Raw genomic sequence first — 16,101 nt, forward strand, 5'->3', positions numbered from 1 at the left:
GAGGTATTGGGAGGGGGAGGGGTATGGGGTTAGGGGTATGGGGAGGGGGTAGGTGTATGGGTAGGGGTTAGAGGTATGGGGAGGGGGTAGAGGTATGGGGAGGGGTTAGGGGTATGGGGAGGGAGTAGAGGTATGGGGGGTGGTAGAGGTATGGGGAGGGTGTAGATGTATGCGGGGGTGGTATAGGTATGGGGAGTATGTAGAGGTATGGGGAGGGGTTAGAGGTATGGGGAGGGGTAGGGGTATGGGGAGGAGGTAGGGGTATGGGGAGGAGGTAGGGGTATGGGGAGGGGTTAGGGGTATGGGGAGGGGGTAGAGGTATGGGGGGTGGTAGAGGTATGGGGAGGGCGTAGATGTATCGGGGGCTTAGAGGTATGGGGAGGGGGTAGAGGTATGGAGGGGGTAGGGGTATGGGGAGGAGTTAGGGGTATAGGGAGGGGTTAGGGGTATGGGGAGTGGTTAGAGGTATGGGGAGGGAGGGAGTAGAGGTATGGGGAGGGGTAGATGTATGGGGAGGGGTAGAGGTATGGGGAGGGGGTAGAGGTTTGGGGAGGGGATAGAGGTATGGAAGGGGTAGGGATATGGGGAGGAGGTAGCAGTATGGTGAGGGATTAGGGGTATGGGGAGGGGGTAGTGGTATGGGGGGTGGTAGAGGTATGGGGAGGGGTTAGGGGTATGGGGAGGGGTAGAGGTCTGGAGAGGGGATAGAGGTATGGAGGGGGTAGGGGTGTGGGGAGGAGGTAGGGGTATGGGGAGGGGTTAGGGGTATGGGGGTGTGGTAGATGTATGGGGAGGGGGTTGTATGGGGGGCTGGTAGAGGTATGGGGAGGGGTAGGGGTATGGGGAGGGGTTAGAGGTATGGGGAGGGAGTAGAGGTATGGGGAGCGGGTAGAAGTAAGGGGAGGGGATAGAGGTATGGAGGGGGTAGGGGTATGGGGAGGAGTTAGGGGTATGGGGAGGGGTTAGAGGTATGGGGAGGGGGTAGAGGTATGGGGAGGGGTTAGGGGTATAGGGAGCGAGTAGAGGTATGGGGTGGTGGTAGAGGTATGGGGAGGGCGTAGATGTATGGGGGGGTGGTAGAGGTATGGGTAGTATGTAGAGGTATGGGGAGGGGTTAAAGGTATGGGGAGTGGGTAGGGGTATGGGGAGGGGGTCGAGGTATGGGGAGGAGGTAGGGGTATGGGGAGGGCTTAGGGGTATAGGGAGGGGGTAGGGGTATGGGGAGGGGTTAGAGATATGGGGAGGGTTTAGAGGTATGGGGAGGGGGTAGGGGTATGGGGAGGGGCTAGAGATATGGGAGGCGGTAGAGGTATGGGGAGGGGGAGGGGTATGGGGAGTAGGGGTATGGGGAGGGTTTAGAGTTATGGGGAGTGGGTCGGGGTACGGGGAGTGGTTAGAGGTATGGGAGGTGGTAGAGGTATGGGGGGGTTAGAGGTATGGGGAGGGGGTAGAGGTATGGAGGGGCGGTAGAGCTATGGGGAGGGGGTGGAGGTATGGGGAGGGGTAGGGGAATGGGGAGGGGTTAGAGGTATGGGGAGGGGGTAGTGGTATGGGGAGGGGTTAGAGGTATGGGGAGGGGTTAGGGGTATGGGGAGGGGTTAGAAGTTGGGGAGGGGGTAGGTGTATGGGGAGGGGTTAGAGTTATGGGACGTAGTAGAGGTATGGGGAGGGGGTAGAGGTATGGAGGGGGTAGGGGTATGGGGAGGAGGTAGGGGTATGGCGAGGGGTTAGGGGTATGGGGAGGGGGTAGAGGTATGGGGAGGAGGTAGGGGTATGGCGAGGGATTAGGGGTATGGGGAGGGGGTAGAGTTATGGGGGGGCGGTCGAGCTATCGGGGGTAGAGGTATGGGGAGGGGTTAGAGGTATGTGGAGAGGTTAGAAGTATGGGGGGCAGTAGAGGTATGGGGAGGGGTAGGGGAATGCGGAGGGGTTAGAGGTATGGGGAGGGGTAGTGGTATTGGGATGGTTTAGAGGTATGGGGAGGGGATAGGGGTATGAGGAGGGGTTAGAGGTATGGGAGGCGGTAGAGGTATGGAGGGGGTAGGGGTATGGGGAGGAGGTAGGGGTATGGGGAGGGGTTAGGGGTATGGGGAGGGAGTAGAGGTATGGGGGGGTGGTAGAGGTATGGGGAGGGGGTAGATGTATTGGGGGGTGGTATAGGTATGGGTAGTATGTAGAGGTATGGGGAGGGGTTAGAGGTATGGGGAGGGGGTAGAGGTATGGGGAGGGGATAGAGGTATGGAAGGGGTTGGGGTATGGGGAGGAGGTAGGGGTATGGTGAGGGGTTAGGGGTATGGGGAGGGGGTAGAGGTATGGGGAGGGGGTAGGTGTATGGGGAGGGGTTAGAGGTATGGGCAGGGGTTGGGGTATGGGGAGGGAGTAGAGGTATGGGGGGGTGGTAGAGGTATGGGGAGGGGGTAGATGTATGGGGGGGTGGTATAGGTATGGGGAGTATGTAGAGGTATGGGGAGGGGTTGGAGGTATGGGGAGGGGGTAGAGGTATGGGGAGGGGATAGAGGTATGGAAGGGTTAGGGGTATGGGGAGGAGGTAGGGGTATGGTGAGGGGTTAGGGGTATGGGGAGGGGGTAGAGGTATGGGGGGTGGTAGAGGTATGGGGATGGGGTTGATGTATGGGGGGCTTAGAGCTATGGGGAGTGGGTAGAGGTATGGAGGGGGTAGGGGTATGGGGAGGGGGTAGGGGTATGGGGAGTGTTTAGAGGTATGGGGAGGAGGTAGGGGTATGGGGAGGGGGTAGGGGTATGGGGAGGGGTTAGAGGTATGGGGAGGGGTTGGGGTATGGGGAGGGAGTAGAGGTATGGGGGGGTGGTAGAGGTATGGGGAGGGGTTAGATGTATAGGGGGTGGTATAGGTATGGGGACTATGTAGAGGTATGGGGAGGTGTTGGAGGTATGGGGAGGAGGTAGGGGTATGGTGAGGGGTTAGGGGTATGGGGAGGGGGTAGAGGTATGGGGGGTGGTAGAGGTATGGGGATGGGGTAGATGTATGGGGGCTTAGAGGTATGGGGAGTGGGTAGAGGTATGGAGGGGGTAGGGGTATGGGGAGGAGTTGGGGGTATGGGGAGGGGTTAGGGGTATGGGGAGTGGTTAGAGGTATGGGGAGTGGTCAGAGGTATGGGGAGGGGTTAGAGGTATAGGGAGGGGGTAGGGGTATGGGGAGGGTTTAGAGGTATGGGGAGGAGGTAGGGGTATGGGGAGGGGGTAGGGGTATGGGGAGGGGTTAGAGGTATGGGGAGGGTTTAGAGGTATGGGGAGGGGGTAGGGGTATGGGGAGGGGCTAGAGGTATGGGGAGGGGGGAAGGTTATGGGGAGTAGGGGTATGGGGAGGGGTTAGAGGTATGGGGAGGGGGTAGGGGTACGGGGAGGGAGTAGAGGTATGAGGAGGGCACAGGGGTATGGGGAGGGGGTAGGGGTATGGGGAGGGGATAGGCTATGGGGCGGGGTTAGAGGTATGGGGAGGGTTTAGAGGTATGGGGAGGGGGTAGGGGTATGGGGTGGGGCTAGAGGTATGGGAGGCGGTAGAGGTATGGGGAGGGGGGAGGGGTATGGGGAGTAGCGGTATGGGGAGGGTTTAGAGTTATGGGGAGTGGGTAGGGGTACGGGGAGGGGTTAGAGGTATGGGAGGCGGTAAGGTATGGGGAGGGGGTAGAGGTATGGAGAGGGGTTAGAGGTATGGGGAGGGGGTAGGGGAATGGGGAGGGGTTAGAGGTATGGGGAGGGGTTAGTGGTATGGGGAGGGGTTAGAGGTATGGGGAGGGGTCAGGGGTATGGGGAGGAGTTAGAAGTTGGGGAGGGGGTAGGGGTATTGGGAGGGGTTAGAGGTATGGGAGGCGGTAGAGGTATGGGGAGGGGGTAGAGGTATGGAGGGGTAGGGGTATGGGGAGGAGGTAGGGGTATGGCGAGGGGTTAGGGGTATGGGGAGGGGGTAGAGGTATGGGGAGGAGGTAGGGGTATGGCGAGGGGTTAGGGGTATGAGGAGGGGGTAGAGTTATGAGGGGCGGTCGAGCTATGGGGGGTAGAGGTATGGGGAAGGGTTAGGGGTATGGGGAGGGGCTAGAGGTATGGGAGGCGGTAGAGGTATGGGGAGCGGGGAGGGGTATGGGGAGTAGGGGTATGGGGAGTGGGTAGTGGTATGGGGAGGGGTTAGAGGTATGGGAGGCGGTAGAGGTATGGAGAGGGGGCAGGGGTATGGGGAGGGGTTAGAGGTATGGGTAGGGGGTAGAGGTATGGGGAGGGGTTAGAGGTATGTGGAGAGGTTAGAATTATCGGGGGCAGTAGAGGTATGGGGAGGGGGTAGAGGTATGGAGGGGCTAGGGGTATGGGGAGGAGGTAGGGGTATGGGGCGGGGTTAGAGGTATGGGGAGGAGGTAGGGGTATGGGGCGGGGTTAGAGGTATGGGGAGGGGATAGGGGTATGGGGAGGGGTTAGAGGTATGGGAGGCGGTAGAGGTATGGGGTGGGGGGAGGGGTATGGGAGGTAGGGGTATGTGGAGGGGTTATAGAGTTGGGGATGGGGTAGGGGTATAGGGAGGGGGTAGAGGTGTGGGAAGGGGATACAGGTATGGAGGGGGTAGGGGTATGGGGAGGAGGTAGGGGTATGGGGAGGGAGTAGAGGTATGGGGAGGGGGTAGAGGTATGGGGAGGGGATTGAGGTATGGAAGGGTTAGCGGTATGGGGAGGGGGTAGAGGTATGGGGAGGCGTTAGAGGTATGGGGAGGGGGTAGGGGTATGGGGTGGGGATAGAGGTATGGGGAGGGTTTAGAGGTATGGGGAGGGGCTACGGGTATGGGGAGGGGTTAGAGGTATGGGAGGCGGTAGAGGTATTGGGAGGGGGAGGGGGATGGGGTTAGGGGTATGGGGAGGGGGTAGGTGTATGGGTAGGGGTTAGAGGTATGGGGAGGGGGTAGAGGTATGGGGAGGGGTTAGGGGTATGGGGAGGGAGTAGAGGTATGGGGGGTGGTATAGGTATGGGGAGTATGTAGAGGTATGGGGAGGGGTTAGAGGTATGGGGAGGGGTAGGGGTATGGGGCGGAGGTTGGGGTATGGTGAGGGGTTAGGGGTATGGGGAGGGGGTAGAGGTATGGGGGGTGGTAGAGGTATGGGGAGGGCGTAGATGTATCGGGGGCTTAGAGGTATGGGGAGGGGTTAGAGGTATGGAGGGGGTAGGGGTATGGGGAGGGGTTAGGGGTATAGGGAGGGGTTAGGGGTATGGGGAGTGGTTAGAGGTATGGGGAGGGAGTAGAGGTATGGGGAGTGGGTAGAGGTATGGAGCGGGTAGGGGTATGGGGAGGATATAGGGGTATGGGGAGGGTGTAGATGTATGGGAAGGGGCTAGGTGTATGGGGAGGGAGTAGAGGTATGGGGGGTTGTAGAGGTATGGGGAGGGGGTAGATGTATGGGGGGGTGGTCTAGGTATGGGGAGTATGTAGAGGTATGGGGAGGGGTTAGAGGTATGGGGAGGGGTTAGAGGTATGGGGAGGGGGTAGAGGTATGGGGAGGGTTTTGAGGTATGGGGAGGGGCTACGGGTATGGGGAGGGATTAGAGGTATGGGAGGCGGTAGAGGTATTGGGAGGGGGAGGGATATTGGGGTTAGGGGTATGGGGAGGGGTTAGAGGTATGGGGAGGGGTTAGGGGTATGGGGAGGGAGTAGAGGTATGGGGGGTGGTAGAGGTATGGGGAGGGCGTAGATGTATCGGGGGCTTAGAGGTATGGGGAGGTGGTAGAGGTATGGAGGGGTTAGGGGTATGGGGAGGGAGTAGAGGTATGGGGGGTGGTAGAGGTATGGGGAGGGGGTAGATGTATGGGGGGTGGTATAGGTATGGGGAGGGTATAGAGGTATGGAGGGGGTAGGGGTGTGGGGAGGAGGTAGGGGTATGGGGATGGGGTAGAGGTATGGGGAGGGGATAGAGGTATGGAAGGGGTAGGGGTATGGGGAGGAGGTAGGGGTATGGTGAGGGATTAGGGGTATGGGGAGGGGGTAGTGGTATGGGGGGTGGTAGAGGTATGGGGAGGGGTTAGAAGTATGAGGAGGGAGTCGGGGTATGGGGAGGGGTTACAGGTATGGGGAGGGGGTAGATGTATGGGGAGGGGTTAGGGGTATGGGGAGGGGTAGAGGTCTGGAGAGGGGATAGAGGTATGGAGGGGGTAGGGGTGTGGGGAGGAGGTAGGGGTATGGGGAGGGGTTAGGGGTATGGGGAGGGGGTAGAGGTATGGGGGTGTGGTAGACGTATGGGGAGGGGGTTGTATGGGGGGCTGGTAGAGGTATGGGGAGGGGTAGGGGTATGGGGAGGGGTTAGAGGTATGGGGAGGGAGTAGAGGTATGGGGAGGGGGTAGAAGTATGGGGAGGGGATAGAGGTATGGGGAGGGGGTAGAGGTATGGGGAGGGGTTAGGGGTATAGGGAGCGAGTAGAGGTATGGGGTGGTGGTAGTGGTATGGGGAGGGGGTAGATGTATGGGGGGGTGGTAGAGGTATGGGGAGTATGTAGAGGTATGGGGAGGGGTTAAAGGTATGGGGAGTGGGTAGGGGTATGGGGAGGGGTTCGAGGTATGGGAGGCGGTAGAGGTATGGGGAGTGGGTAGAGGTATGGGGAGGGGGTAGAGGTATTGAGGGGTTAGGGGTATGGGGAGGGGGTAGAGGTATGGGGAGGAGGTAGGAGTATGGCGAGGTGTTAGGGGTATGGGGGGAATGTATGGGAGGGCGGTAGAGCTATGGGGAGGGGGTAGAGGTATGGGGAGAGTTTAGAAGTATGGGGGCAGTAGAGGTATGGGGGCACTGTAGAGGTATGGGGAGGGTGTAGAAGTATGGGGAGGGGTTAGAGGTATGGGGAGGGGGTGGGGGAATGGGGAGGGGTTAGAGGTATGGGGAGGGGGTAGAGGTATGGGGAGGGGTTAGGGGTATGGGGAGGGGTTAGGGGTATGGGGAGGGGGTAGAGGTATGGGGAGGGGATAGAGGTATGGAGGGGGTAGGGGTATGGGGAGGAGGTAGGGGTATGGGGAGGGGTTAGGGTATGGGGAGGGGTTGGAGTATGGGGAGGGGTTAGAGGTTTGGGGAGGGGTAGGGGTATGGGGAGGGGTTAGAGTATGGGGAGGGGTAGGGTATGGGGAGGGGCTAGAGGTATGGGGAGGGGTTAGAGGTTTTGGGAGTGGTTAGGGGTATGGGGAGGGGGTAGGTGTATGGGGAAGGGTTAGAGTATGGGGAGGGGGTAGGGGTATGGGGAGGGGTTAGAGGTCTGGTGAGGGGGTATGGGTATGGGGAGGGGGTAGAGGTATGGGGAGGGGGTAGGGGTATGGGGAGGGTTTAGAGGTATGGGGAGGGGTAGGGTATGGGGAGTGGTTAGGGGTATGGAGAGGGTGTAGAGGTATGGGGAGGGGTTAGAGTATGGGGAGGGGTAGGTGTATGGGGAGGGGTTAGAGGTTTTGGGAGTGGTTAGGGGTATGGGGAGGGGGTAGATGTATGGGGAAGGGTTAGAGTATGGGGAGGGTGTAGGGGTATGGGGAGGGGTTAGAGGTTTGGTGAGGGGGTAGGGGTATGCGGAGGGGAAGGTGCCAAGGGTGTGACTGCAGCAGATGAACAGGAAACAGATATTAGGAGTAGCTCAGGTTCACCGAGCAAACTACAGAGTGCCAAACTGCATTAGGTCTAACTCCCACCAGGGCCCATGGCTGATGGTCCAAGAGCCAGTGCCGAGCCTCACCGATGTTTATCAGTACAGCACAGATGAAGCACAGTTTGGTATGGCAGTGCTCCACGAGAAACTGCAGAGAGTTACGTACACAGCTCGGCACATCGTGGAAAACCTCCTCTACTCTGTAGACTCTGTCTCCATTTCTCGCTGCCTCGGTAAAGCAGCTAGCATAATCGAAGACCCCTCCCACCCTGGACAGTCTCTTCTTCCTTCTCCCGTCCGGGAAGAAGATACAAAGCCTGAAAGCACGTACCACCAGGCTCAGGGACAGCTTCTACCTCGTGGTTGTACAGCAATTCCTGGGTAGGATAAGGCTCTTGACCTCACAATCTACCTTGTTATAACCTCGCAACCTATTGTCTACCTGCACTGCACCTTCTCTGTAACTGTAACGCTTTATTTTACATTCTGTTTTCTATTTGTACCACCTTGATTTACGTAAGTATGGGACAATCCATGTAGCTGTCAGCTTAATGCCTTACAGTGCCAGGGATCTAGGTTCAATTGCCATCACTGTCTGCAAGGAGTTTGCATGTTCTCCCTGTGACCGTGTGGGTTTCCTCCGGGTACTCCAGTTTCCTCCCACAGTCCAAAGATGTACAGGTTAGGGTTAGTGAGTTGTGGGCATGCTCTGTTGGCACCTGAGGTATGGTGACACATGCGGGCTGCCCCCAGCACATCCTCGGACTGTGCTGGTTGTTGATGCAAATAACTCATTTCACAGTCTGTTTTGATGTTCACATTACAAATAAGGCTAATCTTTAAAAAAAATCCTCTATGGATGGCATACAAACACATAGAGAGCCACCGTGAACTACCACACAGAAGCAGGCCCTTTGCCCATCTGGTCCATGCTGAGCTGTTATTCTGCTTAGTCCCATCAACTGGACCATAGCCCTCCATGCCCCTCCCATCCATCTACTTATCCAAACTTCTCTTAAATGTTGTAATCAAACCTGCCTTCACCACTTCCAATGGCAGCTTATTCCACGCTCTCACTACCCTCTGAGAGAATTTCCCCAAAAATGTTTCACTTTTAACCCATAATCTATGATTTCTAGTACTAGTCTAGCCTTGCCAAGTTCAGTAGAAAAAGTCTGCTTGTATTTACCCTATCTATACCTCTCATAATTTTGTATAGCTCTATCAAATTTCCCTCTTCCTTCTGTGGTACAAGGAATAAATCCTAACCTATTCAACTTTTCCCTATAACTCAGGTCCTCAAGTCCTGGGAACATCCTTGTAAGTTTTCCCTGTACTCTTTCAATCTTATTGCTGGTCCACATTAGGCCTCACCAACGTCATACAATTTCAACACAACATCCCAACTCCAGTACTCAATACTTTGACTCATGAAGGTCTAGTAACTCAGGTCCTCGAGTCACAGCAATAACCGTGTATCTCACTACATAAAAATTAGCTTTATTTGTCACACGTGCATCGAAACATACAAATTTGCGTCACATCAAATCGAGTCTGCAGGATTGTGCGGGGCAGCCCACAAGTGTCTTCACTCTTGTGGTGGCAACATTGGAGGGGAGAGTGGTGGTTGCATAGCAGCATAGCAGTTAGCATTATGCCATTACAATGCCAACGACCTGGGTTCAGTTCTCGTCACGTCTGTTCGTTCTCCCTGTGACTGTGTGGGTTTCCTCTGGGTGTTCCGGTTTCCTTGGCAACCTCCCTCATTGTGAAGATGTTCAGGTTAATTGATCACGTGGGTGTAATTGGGTGGAACAGGCTTCATTGTGTCGGATGGGCCTGTTATTGTGCTGTATCTTCAAATAAAATAAAGTAGCATGCCCACAACTTACTACCCCTAACCTGTACATCTTTGGAAGGTGACTATAATAAAGCAAATACTGAATGATGTAGGGACAACCCTCCCCTGCCAGATGGGAATTAATGGTGTTTGCATCTTCTTTGGTGTTGGCAGAGCTCCCGCTGGTGTTCGTGAGGAGGCTGGAGAACACGGGTGTGCAGAGGGGCAGCTCGGTCACCCTGTGGTGTGAGCTGAGCAAGGCCAGGGGGGACGTGGCGTGGCTGAAGGATGGGGCTGAGGTGGAGCCCAGCCGAAGGCGCGTCATCCGGGCCGAGGGGCGGCTGCGCTCCCTCACCCTGAACAAGGCCGCCCCCGAGGACGAGGGGGAGTACGCCTGCGAGAGCAAGGATGACAGGACGGCGGCGCGGGTGTCCGTCACTGGTAAGTGGGGTGACGTCCTGGCCTGTGTGTCAGAGCCTGGACCCCCAGGGTTTCTGCCTCCGTGCCCCCCCCCCCAGTCTCCACCTGCCCAAGGCTGGAACCCTGTCTCGGGCCCCATTGCTGGAACCAGCGTTCTGCTAGCATGGCCCTACCCTTGGTTCCCTTACAATCTTGCTGCCCCCATCACAGGTCCTGTAACCCACCCCCCTCAATCTCCTCATCCATTCAATTACCCTCCACTTCATTGACTGACACACCCCTCACTCTCAAATCATTTATAAAGCCATAAGACGTAGGAGGAAAATTAGGCCATTCAGCCCATCAAGTCTGCTCCACCATTCTATCATGGCTGATTTATTACCCCTCTCAACCCCACTCTCCTGCCTTCCCTCCGTAACCTTTGACACCATCATTAATCAAGAACCTATCAACCCCTGCTTTAAACATACCCAATGACTTGGCCTCCACAGCTACTCATGGCAATGAATTCCACAGATTCACCTAACCCCTCACTCCCCTCATCTGTTCATCCATCCAGCTCCCACACTTGGGCCCCGTCTACCCTTTCAGTACCTACTCCTGGGGACCAATTCACTCATCCAGTTCCCCTTCCTTGGGTCCCAGTCATCCAACAATTCCCAGCCTTAGTTCCCAACCACCCATCCAGCTCCCACCCCTGGGTCCTATCCACCCATCCAGCTCCCACCCCTGGGTCCTATCCACCCATCCAGCTCCCACCCTTAGGTTCCAGTCACCCGGCTACTTCCCACCCCTGGGTCCTGTCCAGCCATCCAGCTCCCACTGGATAAATAATAAATAAATAAAATAGCAATAAATAACGAGCGTGAAATATAACAGAATCCTTAAATGAGTACAGCTATTCCCTTTTGTTCAAGAGCCTGATGGTTGTGGGGTAGTAACTGTTCTTGAACCTGGTAGCGTGGGTCCTGCCCTCTCTTTCAGCTCCCACTCATTGCTGTTACTGTCGTTCCCTGATCCGAAGGGTCTTCTGTTGGCTTTCAGTTCCACGGGTGGTCGAGTTCATCTCCGACCTCCACAACCTCACCGTGCTGGAGGGGGAGGCGGCCAAATTCAAGTGCATGGTGTCACCCGAGGACGTGCGGCTGGTGTGGAGGGTGAATGGCGCCGATGTCCCACCAGGCAGCGGCAAGTACCTGGTCTCTCAGAACGGCCTGTGCCACACCCTGCTAATACGGGATTGTCGGGCAGGTGAGGTGACCAGAGTCACAGCGGAGGCCGAAGGCATCTTCTCCAAGGCCAACCTTCAAGTGCAAGGTAGGAGTTTGGCTTCCAAACTGTTGCCTCCTCACCGAGACACACTGGCCTTCGGAGTCAGGATCAGATTTATCAAGGACCAACTATATTCACCAATGCGCTGAGTGGCCACTTTATTAAGTACCTCCTGGACCGAATAAAGTGGCCACTGAGAGCATGTTTGTAACCCATCCACTTCAAAGTTCAACGTGTTGTACGTTCACAGATCCTCTTCTGCACACCACTGTTGTTACGTGTGGTTATTCGTGTACCATTAGACCATAAGACATGGGAACAGAATTAGGCCATTCAGCCCATCGAGTCTGCTCTGCCATTCCATCATGGCTGCTCCCGGATACCATTCAACTTCATACACCTGGCTTCTCGCCATGTTCTTTGATCCTCTGACTGATTACGAAAATACCAACGTCCGTCTTAAATATACCCACGGGCTTGACCTCCACATCGGTCTGTGGCAGAGCATTCCACAAATTCACCACTCTCTGGCTAAAAATATTACTCCTTACCTTTGTTCTAAAGGGTTGCCCTTCAATTTTGAGGCTGTACCCTCTAGTTCTGGATACCCCCACCACAGGAAACATCCTCTCCACATCCACCTTATCTAGTCCTTTCAACGATCGGTGGGTTTCAATGAGACCCCCCCCCCCGCAGTCTTCTAAATTCCAGTGAGGACAGGTACAAAGCTGCCAAACACTCCTCATATGTTAACCCCTTCATTCTCTGAATCATCCTCATGTTACTGTCAGCTTGAACCAGCCTGGCCACTCTCCTCTGCCCTCTCTCATTAACAAGGCATTTTCACCCTTAAAACTGCTTTTCACTGGATGATTTTTGATTTTTGCACCACCCTCCGTAAATTCTAGAGACTGTTGTGCATGAAAATCCCAGGAAGTCAGCAGATTCTGAGATACTCAAACCACCCCTTCTGGCACCAAAAATCATTCCACGATCAGTCACTTTGATCACATTTCTTCCCCGTTCTGATGTTTGGTCTAAACAACAACTGAACCTCTTGACCATGTCTGCATGCTTTTATGCATTGAGTTGCTGCCAAGTGATTGGCTGATTGGATATTTGCATTAATGAGCAGGTGTACTGGTGTACCTAATAAAGTGGCCACTGAGTGTATATTTTAATGTACTAGGAATTTTCTGTGGTGTGTTAGTCAGAACTTGACTTGCAGCAAAAAAACAACAACATTCAACAAAGAATAAAGAGATACATTAAAAAAATAAAGTTAGAGGTTAAAGGATGGATATGGAATAAAATATGCATATATACACAAATATCAGAGCAATGCACAAAATACTGGAGGAACTCAGCAAGTTAGGCAGCATCTGTGGAGGGGAATAAACAGACAATGTTTCTGGCTGAGACCCTTCATCAGAATTAGAAAGGAAGGGGGAAGAAGCCAGAATAAGAAGGTGGGGGAGGGGAAGGAGTACAAACTGAGCAGGTGATGGGTGATACCAGGTGAGCGGGAAAGATATGTGAGTGGGAGAGGGGGAATGAAGTGTACTCCTTCTCCTCAGCCTATACCATAGAGTCCTGCTTGTCATCAGTGCCACCGCATGGAAACAGGCCCTTCGGTCTGACTGCTCCATGCCATCCAATTTGCCCGTCTAAACTAGTTTTATTTGCCTGTATTTGGCCCATAATCTTCAAAAACTTTCATATCCATGAATCCGTCCGAGTATCTTTTACAGGTGTACCCGCCTCAGCTACCTCCTCTGGATGTTCGTTCCCCAAAAGTAGCAACTACTCTGTGAAGAAGTTATGCCTCAGTTTCTCATTAAATTTGCCTCCTCTCACCTTTAACCTATGCCCTCTAGTTCTTGATTCACGAACCCTGGGGGAAAAAGATGATGTGCTTTTACCCTATCTATGCCCTTGATGATTTTATATACCACCATGTGGTCACCACTCAATCTTCTGCACTCCAACACTCTGTGGACACACAAAATGCTGGAGGAACTCTACAGGTTAGGGAGCATCAGAGGAGGGGAATAAACCGTCGACGTTTCTCCTCCGTAGATGCCGCCTGACCTGCTGAGTTCCTCCAGCATTCTGTGTGTTGCTCTGGATTTACAGCATCTGTAGATTCTTAAAATTTCGCACTGCTTCAGTAGCGAAACCAGCATTATCAAAACCACACCCACCCCAGACATTCTCTCTTCTTCCCTTTCCCATAGGTAGAAAGTTACAAGAGCCTGAAAGCTCGTGCCACCAGGTTGAAAGATAGCTTGTTCTCTACTGTTATAAGGCTATTAACTGGTTTGCTAATTCAATAAGGTGCATTCGTGATCTCACAGTATACCTCGCTGTGACCCCGCACCTATCATCTACCTGCAATACACTTTCTTGTATAACTTAAACACTTTATTCTGCATTCTGTTACTGTTTTACTTCAATGCACTGTGTAATGATGTGACTGTATGAACAGTATGCAAGACAGACTTTTTACTGTATCTCAGTACACGTGACAATAATAAACTAAATTACCAACTGATTTACTAAGGAATAAAGTCAATAAAATCGAGCTCATCAAACATTAGGTTCCAACTCGGTTTGCCGCAGAGTGTGGAGAAAGGGTGCTGGTTGCAGAGGGTGGTTGGTGAGGGGCATGGTAATGAGACACAGATAGAGGGAAGGTGTTTACATCTGTTCCAACCTTTCCACAGAGGCCCAGATCATGTTCACCAAGAAGATGGTGAGCGTGGCTGTGGAGGAGCTACAGGACGCCACGTTCGAGGTGGAGGTGAGCTGTGAGGCAGCCGAGGTCCAGTGGATGAAGCAGGGGCTGCTGCTCCAGGCTGGACCCCGGTTCCTGCTCCAGAGCGAAGGCAGGCTCAGGAGGCTGACCGTGCTTGGGGCCACCGTCAGGGACCGGGGGACCTACCGCTGTGAGACGCTGCATGACAGGACACTGGGCAAACTCAGCGTGGAGCGTAAGAGCCATCATCTACAGCAAAGTGGGAGGGGGGAAGTGACTCACATGTCCATCTTCTTGGAGTCGTAATGGGTCAGTGTAGAAGGAGCTTTACTCTGTGTCTGACCCCAGGAGTGTGTGATGGGACAGTGTGGAGGGAGCTTCACTCTGTGTCTGACCCCAGGAGTGTGTGATGGGACAGTGTGGAGGGAGCTTCACTCTGTGTCTGACCCTGGGAGTGTGTGATGGGACAGTGTAGAGGGAGCTTCACTCTGTGTCTGACCCCAGGAGTGTGTGATGGGACGGTGTAGAGGGAGCTTTACTCTGTGTCTGACCCTGGGAGTGTATGATGGGACAGTGTAGAGGGGGCTTCACTCTGTGTCTGACCCCAGGAGTGTGTGATGGGACAGTGTAGAGGGGGCTTCACTCTTGTCTGACCCCGGGAGTGTGTGATGGGACAGTGTGGAGGGAGCTTCACTCTGTGTCTGACTCTGGGAATGTGTGATGGGACAGTGTAGAGGGAGTTTCACTCTGTGTCTGACCCTGGGAGTGTGCGATGGGACAGTGTAGTTTACCTATCCTTATCACTAAGAGAACATTACAGCACAGTACATTATAGCAATTCTACACAATCACACTACAGTAACAGTGTCCTTATTAAATTCATGAATACTAAATAAAGACCTGCTTCTTACTCATCAAAATTTGTCTTAACCAAGACAATTCAGCAGCAGGAAATTGTAATAAGGATGAGCCAATGTTAGACGTAGATAGATAGATACTTTATTGATCCCAAAGGAAATTATAATGTCATAGTAGCATTACAAGTGCACAGATATACAAGTATTACAAGAGAAGTAGAAAGAATAAAAAATAAGTTAGCTCAAACAGTCTGGAGGAGGTCATCACTTCCCCGGTATAAATTGACTCATTATAGAGCCTAATGGCCGTGGGTAAGAATGACCTCATATAGTGCTCTTTGGAGCAGCACCGTTTTCTTAGTCTATTACCACAGTGCTCCTCTGTTCGGCCAAAGTGGCATGCAGGAGGTGAGAAACATTGTCCAGAACTGCCAGGATTTTCTTTAGGCTCCTTTGTTCTACCTCAGCCTCCGGTGTGTCCAGTTTGACTTCTATAACAGAGCCAGCCTTTCTAATCAGTTTAATGAGCCTGTTGCTCCAGCACACCACCGCATAAAGGATTGTACTGGCAACAGCAGATTGGTAGAACATGTGGCTTGCATACTCCAATGTTGTACCAACCCTTAAACCTACTCTATAATAAATCTAACCCTTCCCTCCCACATAGCCCTCCAATTTTCTATCAACCATATGTCTATCAGAGTCTCTTAAATATCCCTAAAGTATCCGCCTCTACCATCATCCCTGGCAGAGTGTTTCAAGCAACCACCTCACTCTACGTTTAAACAAAAGTCCTCTGACAATCACCTTAAAATTGTGTACCATAGTATAAAGCATTTCTGCCCTGGGAAAAAGTCTCTGCTGTCTACTCTATTAATGCATCTTACTGCCTTTTACATCTCTACCAAGTCAGCTCTCGCCTTCCTTGGTTCCAAAGAGAAAATCTCCAGCTTGCTTAACCTGACGTGCTCTCTAATCCAGGCAGTGTTCTGGTAAATCTCCTCTGTGCCCCCTCTAAAGCTTCCACATGCTTACTATATGACCTGAATTAAACACAATACTACAAGTAAGGTCTAACTAGGCTTTCTAGAGCTGCAACATCATCTCATGACTTTTGAACTCAATCCCCCAACTAATGAAGGCTAACACTCCAGCTGCCTTTTTAACCGCCCTATCATCTTGTGCTGCAACTTTGAGGGATTATGGACCTGAGCTAAAACCACCTGCCATTAACTCTGTACTCTGCCTTCAAGTTTGACCTTCCAAAGCGAATTGCTTTACACTTCACTGGGTTGAACGTCAGCTGCCACTTCTCAGCCCAGTTTGTA

General features: G+C 53.5%; 1 protein-coding gene across 1 annotated transcript in view; it reads left to right on the forward strand.

The window, feature by feature from the left end:
* obsl1a (obscurin like cytoskeletal adaptor 1a) overlaps window positions 1-16,101 on the forward strand; it is a 192,743-nt gene that overhangs the window by 139,675 nt on the left and 36,967 nt on the right. Inside the window, exons 24-26 of the mRNA XM_063051410.1 lie at window positions 9,641-9,907; window positions 10,931-11,203; window positions 13,885-14,151. Coding sequence (XP_062907480.1) covers window positions 9,641-9,907; window positions 10,931-11,203; window positions 13,885-14,151 — 807 coding nt within the window. The remainder of the gene's footprint in view (window positions 1-9,640; window positions 9,908-10,930; window positions 11,204-13,884; window positions 14,152-16,101) is intronic.

The sequence above is a fragment of the Mobula hypostoma genome, chromosome 6 (assembly GCF_963921235.1).
Source record: "Mobula hypostoma chromosome 6, sMobHyp1.1, whole genome shotgun sequence".
In the NCBI taxonomy this organism is placed as follows: Eukaryota; Metazoa; Chordata; class Chondrichthyes; order Myliobatiformes; family Myliobatidae; genus Mobula; species Mobula hypostoma.